A 19089-nucleotide genomic window follows, 5' to 3' on the forward strand; every position below is an offset into this window, starting at 1 on the left:
CTCGCAGTTTCAGCTGCGCGAGCTCCAGGTGGAGGCCGATATCCTGTTAAGGAAAAGGGCGATAGAAGACGTACCTCTGTCTCAAAGAGGAAGAGGTCTGTACTCCCGGTTCTTCTTGGTTCGCAAGAAGGACAAGAACGAGTTCAGGCCCATTCTGGACTTGCGACAGGCAAACAAGTGGATTTGCAGAGAGAAGTTTTGCATGCTGTCGTTGCATCAGATTTATCCTCAGTTGCAACACGGAGACTGGCTATGTGCTATAGACCTACAAGATGCGTACTTCCATGTGCCCATTGCACACAAACACAGGAAGTTCCTGCGATTCCAAGTCGGCGCCAATCATTATCAATACACAGTACTGCCATTCGGACTGAAGTCTGCGCCGAGAACATTCTCGAAGTGCATGGCGGTGGTAGCAGCACACCTGAGGAAGAACAAGGTGTTCGTCTACCCGTACCTGGACGATTGGTCGATCAAAGCCTCCTCCTTCTCGGAAGCTCAAGCACACTTCCAAAAGACTTGCGTTCTCTTGAACAAGCTGGGGTTGCACATCAACATGTCCAAGTCTGTCCCGACTCCGGTCCAATGCATACAGTACTTGGGAGCCTCTATCAATACGCTATCAGCAAGCGTGTCTCCTTCGGAGGAGTGGCGATTATCACTCCTTCGGAAGGCTCAGGCTCTTATGACCACTCCATCTACAACAGTGAGGACGGTGTCTTCTCTACTAGGATCGATGGCCTCTTGTATCTTCCTAACGCCACACGCACGACTGCACATGAGACCGTTGCAAGAGTGCTTGGAGGACCAGAGGGATCAGAGGAAAGGATCTTGGGACGACAAGATACGACTGTCTCTGCATGCTCTTCAGTCTCTGAAGTGGTGGTGTTCAGCGGAGAATCTCCTCAGAGGGGTTCCCTTACACAAGGACATTCCCACTCAGACTATCGTGACGGATGCTTCTCTCCACGGTTGGGGGGCGCACTCCGGAGACTTAAAGATTCAAGGAACGTGGTCCCCGATGGAGGCCACGTATCACATCAATTTCCTGGAACTCAGAGCTGTTCACTTGGCACTGAAGTCCTTTCATCCGTCCTTTCAGACCAAGTCTCTGCTTGTACAGACGGACAATACGACCACGATGTATTACCTCAACAAGCAGGGGGGTTCGAGATCACGCACTCTGTCGCAGGAGGCGCAGGCGATCTGGCACTGGCTCTGGCCAGAGGACTGACGATAACGGCTACCCATCTGCCAGGTGTGCAGAATGTTCAGGCGGACGCACTGAGCAGACTGATTCAGGAAAACCACAAATGGGTCATAAACGATGAAGTACTAGGAGAAGTCTTCGCAAGGTGGGGGACTCCAGACGTAGATCGGTTCGCCACCGCCGAAAACAGCAAATGCCGAGACTTCGCCTCCAGGTACTACCAGCAGTGGACGCTGGGGAATGCGCTATGGATCAACTTGTCGAACAGCTTTCTGTACGCTTTTCCACCCATTCCTCTGATTCCCGCGGTGCTCATCAAGCTGGCCCGGTCCAGGGTGTGGATGATATTTATTGCCCCGGAATGGCCCAGGCAGTGGTGGTTCACGGACCTGCTTCACTGATCTCTCGTTCCTCACATACGGCTGCCGTGCAGGCCGGACCTTCTCACGAAGTTCGGGGGGGCAGATGTTGCACCCCAACCTCTCGTCTTTGAGTTTGGCGGCATGGCTCCTGAGAGTGCAATATGGCCATTTGAATCTGCCCGAAGATTGCATGGACATACTGAAGGAGTCTAAGCGACCTTCCACCCGGACTTCCTATGCTTACAAGTGGAAGAGGTTCTGTATCTGGTGCAAGTCCAAGAACTATGACCCGACGACGTGCAAGGAAGATGTCATCCTTCCTTACCTTCTACATTTGGCGCAGTCTGGCCTTAATGTCCATTCCATTTAGGTTCAACTCGCTGCATTGACTGCCTACAGGAAATGCCTTCACAGACTTCCTTCTTACAGATCCCTGTGATCAAAGACTTTCTGGAAGGATTGAAGAAAGTATTCCCTCCTGTCAGGCTTCCTTCGCCTTCATGGGAATTGAATGTGGTGCTGTCCAGGTTGATGAAGGAGCCTTTTGAACCTATTCATAAGGCTTCGTTGCAGCACCTGTCCTGGAAGGCGGCGTTCCTCGTGGCCATTACATCGGCCCGCAGGGTGAGTGAAATTCAGGCGTTGTGTTGCCAAGAACCTTATACTGTATTATATGCTGCTAAGGTTGTTATGCGTACTCACCCTAAATTTCTTCCCAAGGTTATTTTTGATTTTCAGGTCAACCAGACCATAACTTTGCCTACTTTTTTTTCAGAATCCTTCATCTCCAGCGGAAAGGTCTTTACATTCCCTGGATGTTAGGAGGGTGTTGAAATGTTATCTGGATAAAACCAAAGATATTCGTAGGTCTGACCAATTGTTTATCAATTATGGATCTGTCAGGACGGGTCTTGCTACCTCTAAGCAGTCCATCTCTAGGTGGATTGTGTCCTGCATACAGCTGTGTTACCACAAAGCTAATAAGACCTTAGGGGGTAAACCTAAGGCTCATTCCACCAGGGGCAAAGCTGCCACGACAGCTTTGCTCCGTAATATTCCAATTGCAGAAATCTGCAAGGCGGCCACTTGGAAGTCGGTCCATACCTTTGCTAAGCATTACTGCCTGGACACTGATGCCAGAAAAAGACGCTCAGGTTGGGCAGGCTTCGCTGCGAAATTTGTTCGCACAATAGTGGTGTTAATTCTCGTTGTCCACCGCCGCTTGGTGTGGGGATGGGCTTGCCATTCTAATCACTAGATTATGACTATACACAGAGATCCCCTAATACAGAAGGAGTAGTTTCTGTCCTGTAACTCCAGTTCTGTAGTAGGGGTATCTCTGTTACAGTCATAAGCGCCCGCCCTCCTCCCCAGTGGAGAAAGATATTCATGTAAGGAATGCTACAGGTCTGGCGTGTTACGCCTTCAAAAAGAACAGAAAGTAAAAGGGACCTGCTGTGCATTCTGGGATACTGGGAGAAGTTCTGGAAAGTTCTCTTAAAGGCACAGTATCCTATTTCAGCCACATAATGGCAGCCTATGGGGCTTGTCTGTCCATGTCTTTCTCTCTATCATTCCAGAGGCTTTTACTGGTAGAGGCAAGTTTCTCTATGGAGGAAACTGGGCAGGCTGTGCTGTTTGTGTGTTTTTTTGGTGGAATTTCTAGTTGAAGTACTGGACAGTGTAGCCTGTGGATATAGGCTGCATTATTTGTCTTTAAATTCTCCCTTAAGTGTCTTTGCAGTTCTGCATTTTTTGACAATTTAAGAGATTATTTTTGATTGCCGGGGTCCACGCACATTGGCGGGACTATTCACTAGATTATGACTATACAGAAGTAAGTTTTCTGCTGCGAGGCCGCTTACCTGGGCTATGCCACTAGTGCCAGGACACTCCTGGGAGTAGCTGCGTACTTTACAAGTCCATCATTCATTCATTCATTATCTGTCTGGACAACAGAGTGCAGACCTGAGATCTGGGGGAGACGTTTAATGTTCCTCAGCACTGACTGCTGAAAGTAGATACCTTGCACCGGAAGTCTGGTGTGACAGTGAAGACGCCCTTTGATATTAAGGAAGTCAAACTGATCTCACGCAGACACTGCGGGTAACCGAATTGTCCAAAAATCTGATGCCAAGAGGCACATTTAGAGGTGTGAGCGCGTGCAGAGACACTGCAGTCGGGTGAACATAGGGCGCATAGTCAGTGAGGGTTGTCCCTTCTCCTAAAACAATAAAAGTTTAGTTGAAAACCTCAAAGTCTTTGCTTCTCAATCAAGATCCCGCTTTCTACGTGCTTTTGGGACATCCCAAGTCCCACTTGACACACCATCTCACTACTGAGGACTTTGTTGTGTCTGTCAGATGCTTTGATGCAGAACACAGGAAAGTAAACAGCGACATCCCGGGGACAGGAAGCACTTCTGTACGAACAGCGATGCTGGAGCCGCAGACGTCATATCCTGGGCTTCTTAGAAAAAGATTTCAGGAGCACAGAAGACGAAGGTAAGTGTTCAGCAAGAGCTGTGTGTAAGGCGGGGATTAACCCAGAATAACCGCCACAAGACTGTGAGGAAACTAGCAAACACAAGGAGATGATGGATGGGGCGTTGAAACTTTTCAGACACTCACCCCCTTCACCCCCCTCACAGATCTGGGTTGAATCCATCATCATTCTTTAGCTCACTCCACCACCCCAGTTTAGACACAGCCATATGCAAATCAGGCTTGACCCGGTGCCTCGTGAGGACAATCCAGCCCAAACTGCCAAGCCAAGTCTTCCCTGGACCGGAAATAAGCATCCTAGGACCGGTTTCGGATTAACAGCCCTCATCAGCCAGGCTAGCTTGAATCCAGTGGGAAAGTGAGCGAGGGCCCCACGTCTGGGCATACCCTGCCAACTTAGGGCGAACAAAGCGAACACAAGGAGATGAAACGTGTGTCCCTTGCTCACTTTACACTGTGGCCGAGATTTAGCTTCTGGGACATCAGAAAGAGTCTAGAATGGGTCTTCTTGCTTTCCTAGCTAAGACTTCTAACACGATGACCAAAAAGTACAGAGTGGACCAAGTCCAGGCTCCAGGATGGCAGTAATATGGAGGCCAAGTTAACCAAACAGATAGCAAGGAGGGGAATGAGACGTGCAGTAGAACTCACGCCAGTAAGCACTGTAGAGCAAAAGGACACAGCTGAGATAAAAGTGGGGAGCACATTATGAGAAGGAGAGACCATGCACTCATCAGAAGAGGAACAAGCATTTGCAATGCAAAAGGTAAATGTGAGACCTATTGCATTACAAATACTTTTTTTTTGTAAAAGCGCCCTTATGCCGCGCTTAACGAGCCGCATCTAAAGAAAGGGGTGTTGCTGCCAATAAAGTGAAAGCGCAGTATGGGGCGCTTTTACAGCAACAAGCATCTGTTTGTCAAAAGCTTTTTTTGTGAAAGCGCCCCATGCCCAGGTTTCACTTTAATAGTTACCTTTCTTTAGACACTGCTCATCTTTAACGTGAAAACGTAGCATGAGGTGATTGTAAACAAAAAAATAAAAAGTGATAACAGAAAAAAAACATGCAGCAGTTTCGGAGTGGCTGCTACTGTGCCGTGCTATTATATAAAAAAAAGCTTTATGAGAGAGTGTGTCTAGCCTGCAACAGCAGGCAGGTGAAAAGCATTTAAAGAAATAGTGCTTTGGGGCTGTAATTAAAGCCTACCAAGTTAACACCACATGTAAAAAGGCCAGCCTTTAAGGGATGTTACAAGATGAGATAAGGTGATACTAAGGGGCAACTATTAAGCCTATTGACCAATGAAAATCCACAGTTTACAAAGGACAATGACACAAGCCAATGAAAAATATGGGCGGAGCTTCAAGTCTATACCTGAATAGAGCATACCCCGCAGAGCAGCGCATGTGCTGCCCAGGCTTGACCTAAAAACTGACTACTTGATGATCATAAGAAATGGAAGGGTAACGTACAGCTTTAGAAGATGATCAACTTAACTCGATATGGGGTAGTCTAACGGCAACTTTCAAGGCATGGGATAGCAATGAAAAAAGCTTACACTGGGATGTGCCGGGGTAGGCGATGTTCCAAATATAAAACATATCCCAGCTTTCTCCTTGTCTCCTGTTTCATGTTCAGGGATGGCACAAGGAAACATAAACCTCTCACTGAAGTTATAGGTGCTTATTGATCCAAGTGACCAGAAATAATTGAACAGGCCCAAGTGGATGAATGGCCTCTTGTTAAAAGTGAGCCAGCAGAAGGGAACACCACCACATGGGTCTGTCGAAGGTTGTTTTTGGAGTTTATGAGACTTCTTTTCCTCCACCTCTGCTCCCTGCCTGCACACCATCATCATGGGGATGGAGGGACTCAGTGATTCATCAGGATGGACACAGCCACCACCCCAGCTCCATGCTACTTGCTCCTCTTCTGTCCCATGCTTGGTGACACATCGAGCGATGCTTATGATGAAGCACAGACCACCGTCCGTGCAGCAACAGCAGCAGATCTGGACAGAAGAGGGCAAGATGACACAAACTGGTACCACTCCTAGAGAGCCCCATCAGTGCTACGCCCTGCCCCCTCCACACCCACAGCAGTCAAGTAAATCATTCTAGCACAGCCACTTTCAATTGGCCTCAACAAATCTAGATTCTGAAACACAAGGAGCAGAGTGTGACCCCCACCAGTGAGAGGGGGTTGGCAAACACAGGTGGTACTGCCCTTTGATGGGAAGGTGCCAAAGATCCAGGGGGCCTCACCGGAGGATAGAAATCTAGGCGTGGCTTAAGCGATGCAGATTCAACGCTATGCCCAACAACTGGTGGTCCTGCAACGTCTGTACTGCGGAACCTCTCAGGGGAATCTATTCCGGTTCACCCATGACTTGAGGGACTGGTCCTTACTGGACCCACAGGAAGCATTCACTGGGGAAGAAACCTCTGAAGCTTACTGTGCCATCAGTGCTAGACCTCCCGTTATGTTTATTGGGTGGCAGCATTGAGAATCAAACTGATGCCTTCTGTTTCTAGAGTCAATGCACTCTTGTTGTGGCACACGGGGCTCTTTCCACAGCCCTGGTTGGGTCACCTGTGTCACTCCATGTAACATCTCAAATCAGGTTCTAAAGGCTCCAATGTTAGGACAGCTTGAAATGTTCACACAGCATTTTCGAGTGAGCCTGTGGGTTTCAGACATTTTAGGCCCGACTCGGTTGGGTCATGTAAGCGTCTCAGGGGTTCAACGTCTGCGGCAGCACAAGCATGCCACCCTATAACAGGGTTCAGGAGACAGCACCCTATGAGAGTCTTTTTATAATCGACTACGTCTGCCAGGAGCGAAGGGATCACTAGATCTAACAGGAGCAAAGGGATCACTAGGTCTAACAGGAGCGAAGGGATCACTAGGTCTAACAGGAGCAAAGGGATCACTAGGTCTAACAGGAGCATAGGGATCACTAGGTCTAACAGGAGCAAAGGGATCACTAGGTCTAACAGGAGCGAATGGATCACTAAGGCTAACAGGAGCAAAGTGATCACTAGGTCTAACAGGAGCGAAGGGATCACTAGGTCTAACAGGAGCAAAGGGATCACTAGGTCAGGAGCAAAGGGATCACCAGGTCTAACAGGAGCAAAGGGATCACTAGGTCTAACAGGAGCGAAGGGATCACTAGGTCTAACAGGAGCGAAGGGATCACTAGGTCTGCCAGGAGCGAAGGGATCACTGGGTCTAACAGGAGCGAAGGGATCACTAGGTCTGCCAGGAGCGAAGGGATCACCAGGTCTAACATGAGCAAAGGGATCACTAGGTCTAACAGGAGCGAAGGGATCACTAGGTCTAACATGAGGGAAGGGATCACTAGGTCTAACAGGAGCGAAGGGATCACTAGGTCTGCCAGGAGCGAAGGGATCACTAGGTCTAACAGGAGCAAAGGGATCACTAGGTCTAACAGGAGCGCAGGGATCAGAAGATCTGTAGCCTATGTAAAGAAATGCCAAGAAGACCTGGGATGGACGGAACCGAAGTGTGCCTATGCGGGTATACTTGACTGGCCTAGCTAAAACAGAATCACACGTTGAGCATAGATGCAGTGGATGGGGCTGCAGCCCCGCTGTCAGCTGAGGACCAATGTGGCCTTCAGTATCCGCATCATTAAATTCTTATATGAGTGGAACAAGCAGGAGAAGGGAAGCAAGGAAAAGATAACCTCTTACTGTGACAAAGAACCACTGAAGCACCAGGAAACAACGCACAAGTGAAATCTGAGGGTATCAGGCAAGGACGTCTGAGGTTTTTAAGAGGAGAAAGTACTGGAGTCTTGGAATCTGGTGCCTGCCATGCACAAATCTGCTTGTGTTTCTGCTTATAATGAAATCAACCATGGCTGCATAAGGATGAGTGGTCCCTATCTGACAGGCAGAGATAGTCCATCTGTCTGGGGTAGAAATCGAAGTCTATAGAGTACATGAGAATTTGTGATCTTACTTTTGATCGAGCTGGGATCTGATCAAGTTGCGTTGTTTCACATCCATGCTTTACACCGTATTGTCTCCCACTCAATCACCTGTGCAGTCTTTCTATGGTCTCACCATCAGCAGCAGATCACGCACCTTTCTTTGCCATAACAATGCTGGATTTTGAGGATATCCGCTATGAATAACTGGTTCTTACATTCATCGCATGTGGATACGCTGATCAACTGGCAGAGAGTTGGAACCATTGGGCCAACATTAGACCCTCCTGATTTAAAGCTTCTACATTAACACGTTCACTAGTTCTACCTGCAGGTGCTCTCCAGTAACCATAAACCCCCATCCACGTGCACCACTTTATAAAGATATGCTTCCGCTTTGAAAACATGAGAAACCATGTGAAACTCACTTAATTCCAAGAGTGAATCCTTGGACGACTTCACCAGCATTCGGACCAATGAAATGAAGGCCAAGAATCCGCTGCTGTTCGTCGCGCAGGCAAACCATCTGCAAAGCAACAAGGGAACATGTTGTCAAATCAAAGATAGGTCTCTGCGCATGTGGTGAATGTGGAGGGTGCAAGTGTTTAGACTAACTAGCCCTCAAGAATATGACTTAAGACAATTCAAGACATATTTGAGTCCACTGTATGGTGTAAACTATAGCCACCATTTTCCTTTGAAGGTATCTCACTACTTTCCAGGAACAGGAAGTGATATAACTGGAAAGGTCTCTTTGCTGAGACATAACAGTCTACAGATGACAGTGAGTGTGTTTTCTAAGAATGAGTGTTAAACATATATACTAAGCTAGTACAAAAGTTTAATTAGTATACTAAGTGTACTACTGAGTGATACTATTTTAACATATAATATGTGAGTGGCTGTGTGTATCCGTGTGTGAGTGGGTGTCTGAGTGACTATATGGGTGTGTGAATGGGTGTATAAGTGGGTGTGTGAGTTACTAAGTGGGTGCGTGAGTTACTGTGTGGGTGAGTGGGTGGGTGTGTGAGTGGCTGTATTGGTGAGCGAGTGGGTGGGTGTGTGAGTGGCTGTATGGGTGAGTGAGTGAGAGTCTGGATGTATGAGTGAGAGACTGTGTATGTAAGTGTACTGTATGGGTTAGTGAGGGCCTCTGAGTTGGAGTTTCGTTAAATGAGTTGGTGCGTGGGTGGCTGTATTGAAGAGTATGTGTCTGAATGGCTACATGGGCGAGTGAGCAGATATGGGAGTACTTGTATTGATGTGTGAATGGGTATGTAAGTGGTTGTGTCGGTATGTGAATGAGTGTGATTGGTTGTACGGGGGAGTGAGTGTCTGTGTTCAGAGGCTGCATGGGTGAGTGAGTGAGTGGGCATGTGAGAGGCTGTATAGGTGAATAAATGTGTATGTAGTAGCTGTATGGTGAGTGTGTGGCTGTTTGAGTGGCTGTGACATACTCCTTCCACAGCGCAGCACTGTCTGGTAGCTGCTGCTGCTGTTCCCATCTACGGCTGCTGCTGCTACTGACTGGTGGTTCAGTGCTGTCCAGCTCCTCCGCAGCACTAAATGGCAGCTGCTGTGCAGCCACGCCAAAGGCGCACTAAAGGTAAGCCGTCTGTGCCAGTCCGCGCGTAGACCACGACCAGCGCCAGGGACTTTGCTTCTCGGACATTCCACCACTACTACAACAGCACCCTCCTTACCCTCAACGCAGGACGCCACGCTGCCTGCCATCTAGCAGCACCGAAGAAGACCCTCCGCTTGCCGAACTGCAACCGTACCTTCACCCACGCAAACTCCTCTCGCCGCTCAGCCGACTAACAGTGCACCAGTCAGCCTCAACTGCATCCTCCTCAACGTGCGGGCCCTCCACAAACACGCTTTCTTTTGGTGCTACTTTTTTTTCTTTCTAGTTAATCAGTCTATGAAAGTATGTGTTTTCCAGCTGTCTCCCTCCTATGCTTCTCTCAGCTGAGTAAATTCGAGTCTGAAAGCCCCTGCAATTCCGCGAGGGCTCAGTGACATCACTCAAGGATATCTATGGAGTCCAGATATGGGGGGGAGCACAGTCACGGCGCTATAACACCAAAGTCCCCGCCTGCACTCCTGCGGTTTCTCAACTGCAAGGTACAGAGTGCCACAGACCTCCAACACCATACTGCCAGGTAAGAACGGCTTACGGGGTTTGGACCCAGCCAATAATGTAAGATAAATGCCCGATAATTTATGTAAAGTGCCTGAGGGAGCAATGGACCTTCACATTGTTTCCTTGCTGGACCTGTGTGATGTTCACGTAGAAGCCTCCTTTAGGAAAGGCAAAGTGTGACTGAGTGTTGAGCATGTCTAAAGGGACTGAGGTGTGGTGTCAGACACATAAGGCTGTAACTCAAAGCCATCTCTCATAACTTCAGATCCCAATTATTTTAAAGTTCAGGGAAGAACATTTACTCTATTTGTTCAAAGACTGCCCTTTTTAAAGGCACCAATCAAGAGCAAACTTTGCTTTCAAATGGAGTTCAACTTCTCAATATGTTGAAAATATGCAAGTGCTTTATATTAGTAAAAAATCTTAAATGTTCTTTTCACATTTTCATTTGGAATAATAGCTGGCTTATTTTTTATATTGTTCAAATGGTCAGGAGGCCTCTTTGGGGCACCAATAAAAACGAAACATTGTCATAAACAACTTAGCCCCTAGCTTGCTGGTTCTATGTTACAATATGCACTTTAAATCTTATTTATTCAAGCATATATTTTTTTTTTTTTTTTTTTTAAATATATTTTTATTGCAGGAATCAGTAAATCAGTACAGTAACGACCAGCATGGTATCATAAGCAATAGTAATAGAATAAAGCCCTCTGGCCCCCCTCCATAAAGTCTGTACACAGCCAACCAGCCCACAACCCTGGGGTCGGGCGGCGAATTGCAATGGGGGTCAGTAGGATGCTGGGGCTGGTCCGGATAATGCACTGTCCGTCATCTGCTTTTCCAAACAAGCCTAAAAACCCCCAAAATAAACCCCCTCCCCATAAATGTCAACTAACTAAGAGAGACCCCTCCCCCCCCCGCCACCACCAGCGCCGGGGAGCTATCAACATAGGATCTGCTATCGGACCCACGGGGAAGGCAATAGGACTGTCAGTACTAACGTTCACCGGGACTCGGGGCGAGTCGCTTCTTCACTTTCAGAGTGGCTAGGGGCACTATAATCCCTGAGGGCCTGCACCAACATTTCCCACTCCAGCGCGGCCTCCTGCGCCTTCTCATTACCCTGCCTCCAAGCCAGTTGATATCTCAGTGCACTCTCTCCCGCAGCCCACTTCAAAAGCTCACTGTGCCATCTGCTGCCCGTCGGACCAGCTCGTGCCTTCCAGTTCCTAGTCGCCTCTCGTTTAGCAAGGAGGAGCCCCAGGTCGATAAACTTACTAGAAATTTTATTCCTGGGGGTATGGGGAAACCAGTGAAGGAGCCCCACCGCCGCATCCAATGATAAGAGTCTCCCTGTCACCTCCTCCAGGGTCGTCGCTACCTCCTGCCAGTAGGATGTCAGTCCTGGACAGGCCCATAACATGTGTAGGAGGTCCGCCTCCTGAGCCGGGCATCTAGGGCATTCCGCCGAGGCCGTGTTAAAATAACGTCTGACTTTCACCGGGGTCAGGTACGCTCTATGGAGAACATAATAGTGGACCAGTTGGAAACGGGCGTTGCGTGTGCCCTTCCAGGCCCGTCTCACCAACTGGGACCAGGTCGTTTCCGGGATCTCCCTACCAATGTCCTCCTCCCAGCGGGTCCTCAAAGTGGTGAGAGGAGCCAATCCCTCGGTAATCAACCTGCCGTATAGGCAAGTGACCGCCTTCACCGTGCCCGCCGACATCATTACGTACTGGCACACCTGAGATAAGTGGGGTTCCTCCTGCCCGTTCTTCCAGTGTGCCTGGATCGCTCGTACAATGGCCGAGTACAGCAGAAAATCACCTCGGGAGATCCCGAAGCGGTCTATGAGATCCTGAAAGGACAAGAGCGCGCCGTCCTCGTACAGATCACCTACGAGCTGTAAACCGGAATCCTCCCAGGCCGCCAAACGTGACCAATCCCCTCCGTGGGGGAGGGCCGTAAGCATCCCCAACGGTATTTCAGGCGCATATGGTGTTCTCAGTTGGCCTCGGGCGTGGGCCCGATTCCAACACAGGCGGACAGTCCGCTCCTCCATTGACAAGTCCCGCAGGACTAAACGTTGTCGCAGCGCTATAAAGGAGAGAACATGCCTGGCCATACCTGTCCCTCTTCCGTCTTCCGGGCCCCGGAATTCCCTGGCGATCTCCTGGGTGAAGATCTGGAGCTGTGCCGCCAGATAATACTTTTCGAAGTCCGGCACAGCGAGCCCCCCCTCGTCTTTCGGCCTCATCAAGGTATTGAGGGCCACCCGCCGCCGGCCCGTTCCACAAAGGAATCCGACCACCATAGAGCGTAATCGACGGAACGTGGCCGGTGGGACCCAGATCGGCAAAGTCCGGAAGTAATACAATAATCGGGGAAGTGCCACCATTTTGAGCAGGGCGATACGTCCCGCCACTGAGAGCGGCAGCGTGGCCCAAAAGTCCATGCAACCTCGGAGTGCTCGAATGCAGCGGGTAATGTTTCCATCCAGGAGGTCGGGTTGTTCGTGGTACACGAATACCCCAAGGTACTTAAAGCAGTCGGGCTCCCATCTAATCTCCCTACTCAGCGCAGGGGCGGGGGTACCCCTGCGTACCGGAAAAAGACAGGTCTTAGACCAATTCACTCGGAGGCCCGAGACCTCTCCGAACTCCGTGAGCGCTAATTCCGCTCCCCGTAAAGCGTCGACCGGGTCCTCTAGGAAGAGCAACAGGTCGTCCGCATAAAGCGAGACATAATGCGGGCCCGCAGACGACCATAAGCCCGTATAGTGGGCTCCCGAGCGAAGGTGCAGCGCCAGTGGCTCCACCGCCAGCGCAAAAAGAAGCGGGGACAAGGAGCACCCCTGCCGCGTGCCTCGTTCCACCGGATACCGCGATGAAATCAAAGGGCCCGCTCGGACCCTGGCCGAAGCAGAAGCATAAAGGACCGTGGTCCATCGGACAAATCCCTCCCCTAGGCCGAATCTCCGTAACACCGTGCAGAGGTAGTCCCACTCTAGGCTATCAAAAGCCTTCTCCAGGTCCACCGATAAGACTACCGGGGACGGGGCATCCACAAATGGTTCCCCTAGTAAACGGAACAACCTACGAATATTCATAGTCGTGTTCCGCCGTGGGATGAAACCGGCCTGGTCCTCACGCACCAGAGAGCTCATGTGTCCCAGCGGCCTCGAGGCCAAGATGCTGCTCAGTATTTTGTAGTCCACCGTCAACATCGATAGGGGACGGTAGGACCCTGGGTCGGATGAGTCTCGGCCCGGTTTGAGGAGAGGAACCACCAGCGCCTCACACATCGAGCTCGGGAGTCGCCCCAGCCTCTTCGCCTCCCTGTAGACCACCAGTAATCGAGGGGCTAGCAGGTCAGCGTAAGCTGCATAAAACTCCACTGGTAGGCCATCTAGGCCCGGGGTCTTGTTTCTCGCCATCCGTTTAATGGCCCCGCGGATCTCTCCTAATTCAATGTCAGAACCCAGAGTTTTCGCCACTTCCTGCTCCACCGTGCGGAGCTCCAGTGGGCGAAGGTAACTATCAAGCCGGTCTGGGTCACGTGCGGAGCGACTGCGGTATAAGCATTCATAGTAATGCCGGAAGCAACTAAGAATCTCCGGTTGGGTGCATACCTCGGTTCCGTCTGCCCCACGCATATTCGTCGTCGTTTGGGACTGGCGCGTAGGGTTGGCCAACCACGCCAACAGCGCACTCGCCCTGTCCCCCTCCGCGATAGACCGGACCGTATAGGCCTTATAATCAAAACAGCGTAGCCGTTCGACCTCCACTGCCACCTTCTCCCTCGCCTCCGCCGTTTGTGCTTGCAATTCCGGGTGCCCGGGGCGTCGAATCTCAAATTCGCGGAGTTCCCGGTCCGCTGTGTCTAGATCAGCCAGGATGACACGCCTCATGCCCACCTTCTTGGAGATACAGTAGCCCCTCACCACTACCTTAAAAGCGTCCCATTCTAACGCCCTAGTACTCGCGGAGCCGCCGTTGGACGCAAAATAATCCGATATTCTCTCCCCCAGGTCCGCCTTGAAGACACTGTCCTCGAGGATCTCGGGTCGCAATTTCCAGGTGGGCACCGCCGGCGTCCCCGGAAACCAGCGAAGGTCCAGTAGGAGGGGGTCATGGTCCGAGATGGTCCTCGATAAGTACTCCGATCGGACCGCTGCCGAAACCAGTTCGGGCGATCCAAGAAATCCATCTAGTCTGACATGCAACTCATGGAGGCTCGAGAAGTATGAATAATCCCTAGTTGCGGGGTGATGCGCCCTCCAAATGTCCGTCAAACCCCAGCGGGTCTGCCAATCCTGACGACCCTTAGCCGTGCGACGGACTGGGGAATCGGGAAGCGGGGGATGCGAGCGGTCTATGTCCACATCCACTACGGAGTTAAAGTCTCCCCCCAGCAGAAGGGGCCCGGCGAAAAAGTGGGCCAACGAGCCCGATAACCTGGAAAGGAAGGCAGTCTGGTCTACATTAGGAGCGTATACACAGCAAACATTCAGGTCCCTCCCCCCTAGAGTGCCCGAGATGGCCACGAAACGCCCCTCCGGATCCAATACTGTCCTCGTGACTTGGAAGGGGACACCTGCCCTGATCCATATTAGCGCCCCCCTGGCATAAGCAGAGTACGACGTGGAAAAGACCTGCCCCCGCCACCTACGCTGAAGCGCCGCCCCTTCCGCCTTGTTCAGATGAGTTTCCTGTAGCAGCGCCATTTGCACCCCCCTACGCACTAAATAAGCGTGGACCTTGTGTCGCCTGGACATAGTGTGAAGCCCCCTTACGTTCCAAGTAACACATTTCAAGTTAGCAACATCAGCCATTGTCCCAGATTGTTCTTGCACAGTCCCCCCATCCGGGTCCCCTCAAAGAAAAGACATCAATCCTCCCAGCGCTGATGGCGGCCATTTTCCCCAACCCAAACCAAGCAACCCAAAAACCAACCAAACTCCCCCCCACCCACCCCAGAACAGGACCCAAACTGCACCATCTAGATCCCATCCAAACCTCGTCCTCCATCAACCCAGAACCCCCTCTAATCCTACGGTCGCCACCGTAGGAAGGCCTTATGGGCCAGGTGCGGGCTGGGCGGAGGCAGTGGGCCCTCGTCGCCCAGGCCACCAGGACTATAACAAGCCCCAAACCGTGCCAAGACCTCCCGGGGCAAAAGCAGAGGCCCCCCAGCCCTCTCCCCCTCGTTGTCATCAGTAAGGAACGGCAACCGCCTCCCCCTCGCCGGGCCCCCACCCAAAACAAAGCAGTGTGCCCCGTTACCCTTGTCCGTCCAAAAGGTCCTCCACCGATTTCGGTGTGATCACCGGTGTATGGGCACTATCTGCTACTGAACCCTCCGAGTCCGACGGTGCTCCCTCATCGCCCGGGTTTTCTTCCTCCTCGATGACTTCCTCCCTTGCTCCCGACAACTCCGACAATACTTCCAGCACTCCCCTCCGTTCCGATGACGTCTCCGCAGTCGAGGGCCCTCCCGTGCGGCCGCGGCGATTCCTGACCCTCTTGGATCGCCGCCTTTGTTCCGGCTCATCTGCTTGTTGGGACGAGGAGCCAAAGCCATCTTTCCCTGTCCTGTATAGGTCAAGCCAGGCACAGACATCCTCCGGGGTGTCGAAGAACTGGGTTTTGTCATCGACAATAATGCGGAGCTTTGCAGGATATAGGAGTGAATACTGAATGCCCTCGCTCCTAAGCTCGCGCTTAACCGCCAGGAAGGAGAACCGCTTGCGCTGCGTCTCGTAGGTGTAATCTGGGAAAATGTTCACCTGACTGTTCGCTACTTTGAACGGGCCATTGTGCCTGGCGGCATTGAGGATTAAGTCCCTGTCTCGGAAATGCAGCAACCGCGCCACCACCGGCCTCGGGGTGCGTCCCTGCTGTAGGGGCCGTGCTGGGACTCTGTGGGCCCGTTCCAGAGTGTAGAAGGAGGACAGTCCCTCCGGGACCACCGTGTCTCGGAGCCAGGTCTCCAAGTAATGCACCATGTCGCCATCCTCGATCTTTTCCGGCAGGCCCACCACTCGGATGTTGTTCCTTCTGTTACGGCCTTCCGCATCCTCCGCCCTCCGTTCCAGGGTCTCAATTCGGGATAGGGCGTCCTTCATCGTCGCAGCCAAGGTTCGCTGCGCCGGCTCCAAGGTTTTCACCGTGCCCTCCACCTCCTTGACCCGGTCTGAAAGTTTGCCATGGTCCGCCCTGAGGAGGCCCAGGCTCGTCGCCACCTGAGCAATGTCCTGTTGGAGGGCTGATCTCGTAGTCTCTATCGCCTCCAGGACACGGTCGAACTGTTGCTGCATCGGCGCGCCACCAGAACTTTTGGGGTCCCCATGCTCCTCTTTGTCCTGGGCTTCAGAGTCCGAGGCGGTTTGGGTGGATCCCTTGGCTCCTCTGGGTTTCCCCATGCCTCCAGGGGCACTCCGTGAGGGTCCCGTAGTAGGCGTCTCCGTGTGCGGGTGTCGACCACGACCTTCCCGGGTGCTTGTCCTCAATTCGGGTCCGGGCGACCTCCTTCTCCAGAGTCTGTGGAGACTCTGCCGCTTCGGCTCACGCCATCGCCATGGCGTCCGAGGGCACCGATGAGGGGGCGGAGACAGCCGTCGTCGAGTCGGGCAGACCCGTTCACCCACTATAACCCCGGGGTGAGGGCCACCTACTTCCTCAGGTGATCTGTGGCGCCAGAGTGTTGCGCCTCCCATGTAGGTGGACTGGCCAGGAAGACGTAGCTAGTCGCGGAGTCGCGAGGCGGGCCACCGCTTGGATCACAGGGCGTCCGCTCCCGGTGCCCTCCGCTGCGTGGGCACCCGCCCGGCCGTCCAACCGAGTGCAAATCCGTTGCAAGAGGTCCAATCCAGTAATGTCCAATGTCCAGAACAGCCGGGGATGGCGAAGCAGGGCGCCAATCGCCACCCGCGGCACCTCTTCAACTCAGTTGTTCCGAATAGGGGGACAAAGGGGTCCGGGCGCCATGTTGGGTCGCACTCCGCAACTCCGAAAACTTCGGTTTTACTCGGAAACAGCCCTCGTCCGAGCTTCACCAGGGGCCCCGGCAGGTTTCCGTCGGTACGCTCAGCAGAATACGGGGTCTGGGGTGCCCCGCAGCCTCCGATTTTCAGGATAATTCCGGGCTTAGTCCCGGAGCCGAGCTCTCAGGCGACCATCGCCATCGGCGCCCAAGCCACGCCCCCTTTATTCAAGCATATATAATACACGTTGCTAATTTTTTTACCCCACCCATAACTGTAAGGGGGAGTGCAACAAGGCTGTGACAGTCCTCATTATGAAGTGACATTGATGCATAATGTCAGCGCTAATTTTTCTGTCTCCTATTTTTCTGAGACTTTCCGCGTTCAAGGCATGGCAAGCAGGGGCGTCAAACACTAGATGGTTGGACCTACACAAAATGAATAAATTGCTTATTGTTCTTGAGTTAGGGTGAGTTTTTTCTTTTCAGGGTCTTTTCCATGGACCATCATGCTTGTGAGCAACAGCATCTTTCGGGGCGAGCGCGCCATCTCGTATCCCAATGAAACTGCCCATATGAACTGGACCCAACCAACAAACTGGCTTCTATGTCCAGCACTCCCTTACCTTTATGTAGCACTGTGACGCGTCTCTCTCCGCCACCGTGAATTCCAGAGGTTTGTAATACGCGTGATAGACCTGAGGACGATGAAGAAGAAAGCATCAATAGCGCCATCTTAGTACAAAAAACACAAAATGCTTCATCAAACAACAGTTTCTTGAATAGGTTAGTGGGTGATACATTAAAATGCAGGTCTGCGATTGATAAAACTTTCTATGGATTCTTATGAAAAATACACTGCACACTGCCTAAAATATATAACTACGTTTTGAACGGAGTTCTGCCTACTGTGGACGAGAAAGCTGGGAAAGTACAAAACGGGAGTCAGGACAAATGAGTTTTCTTTTAGAAGTAAAAAATCTAACTCATGTCGAGTGGTAGCTTGATCTTTAAGAACATAAGATATTACATTGCGTCCCAAACATCTAGTGAGGCGACAACCAAGCCCTTGACCTCTAAACCTGGGAAAATTATTATTTTCATATCAGTTTGGATTTAAGCGGAAGATAGACCGATAAAGTACAAAAATACTACAAAATATAATACTATTGTGCAAAACAGTGATAGTCAGGTCATCAACTTCCATTGGCAATGCGCCTTGGCCTCGCCAGGACACTAACGGGCTCTGAGATACACAAAGGCAGCGAAACAGAGAAGGGCTGTCCCAATGCAACATTTTTTTTTTAAAACCTACCTGAAAGTGGAAAACATAAAAATAATCACAAACATTCCTACAACCATGTGCAGCCACACAGGGAAACCGAAACAAAAGTCCACAGATGTGAATTATGATGCAAATCAGGAACACAGGTGTTAAAACATGTGAAGAGTAGGGCAGGAACCAACGCCAATCATCTCAACTCTTAGACCCTATCTCTTCATCAATACCTAGAACCCCTGGGGCGGGCATCCTTCACTCCATAAAACAAGCACAAAGACTGCCATATCACAGAAAGTCAATCAGAAGAACACAATGGGAACTAGACCTTTGGAATGGATGGCTGCACAAACAACTTATGTATAAATACAAATACATGATGCCTTTGTTGAGAACCACGGGGACCAGACAGTCCTGTATTCTGCCAGGGTGCCATCCACAGGTCTGGCATCAAGATGAATACTCAAATTATTGTTTTCCACCAAAATGTTAGATGCATTTCTATATGCAAGCACGCAGCTTACAACAGCATGCATAATATATATAGCATAATATATATATTTTTCATGAAAACTTATTTTTAGCTTGCATTTGTTTCATGTTTCGGTCTAGTTTCAGTGGGCCACAACTAAGCTGACTTCAGTC

The 19089-nt window shown here is 51.0% G+C and overlaps 1 protein-coding gene across 1 annotated transcript in view; it reads right to left on the reverse strand.

Moving 5' to 3' along the window:
- TXNRD2 (thioredoxin reductase 2) overlaps nt 1-19089 on the reverse strand; it is a 342307-nt gene that overhangs the window by 16328 nt on the left and 306890 nt on the right. The window contains exons 12-13 of the mRNA XM_086942637.1: nt 17792-17863; nt 8461-8558 (exon numbers count right to left, since the gene is read on the reverse strand). Coding sequence (XP_086798763.1) covers nt 8461-8558; nt 17792-17863 — 170 coding nt within the window. The remainder of the gene's footprint in view (nt 1-8460; nt 8559-17791; nt 17864-19089) is intronic.

The sequence above is a fragment of the Lissotriton vulgaris genome, chromosome 11, assembly GCF_964263255.1.
Source record: "Lissotriton vulgaris chromosome 11, aLisVul1.2, whole genome shotgun sequence".
NCBI lineage: Eukaryota > Metazoa > Chordata > Amphibia > Caudata > Salamandridae > Lissotriton > Lissotriton vulgaris.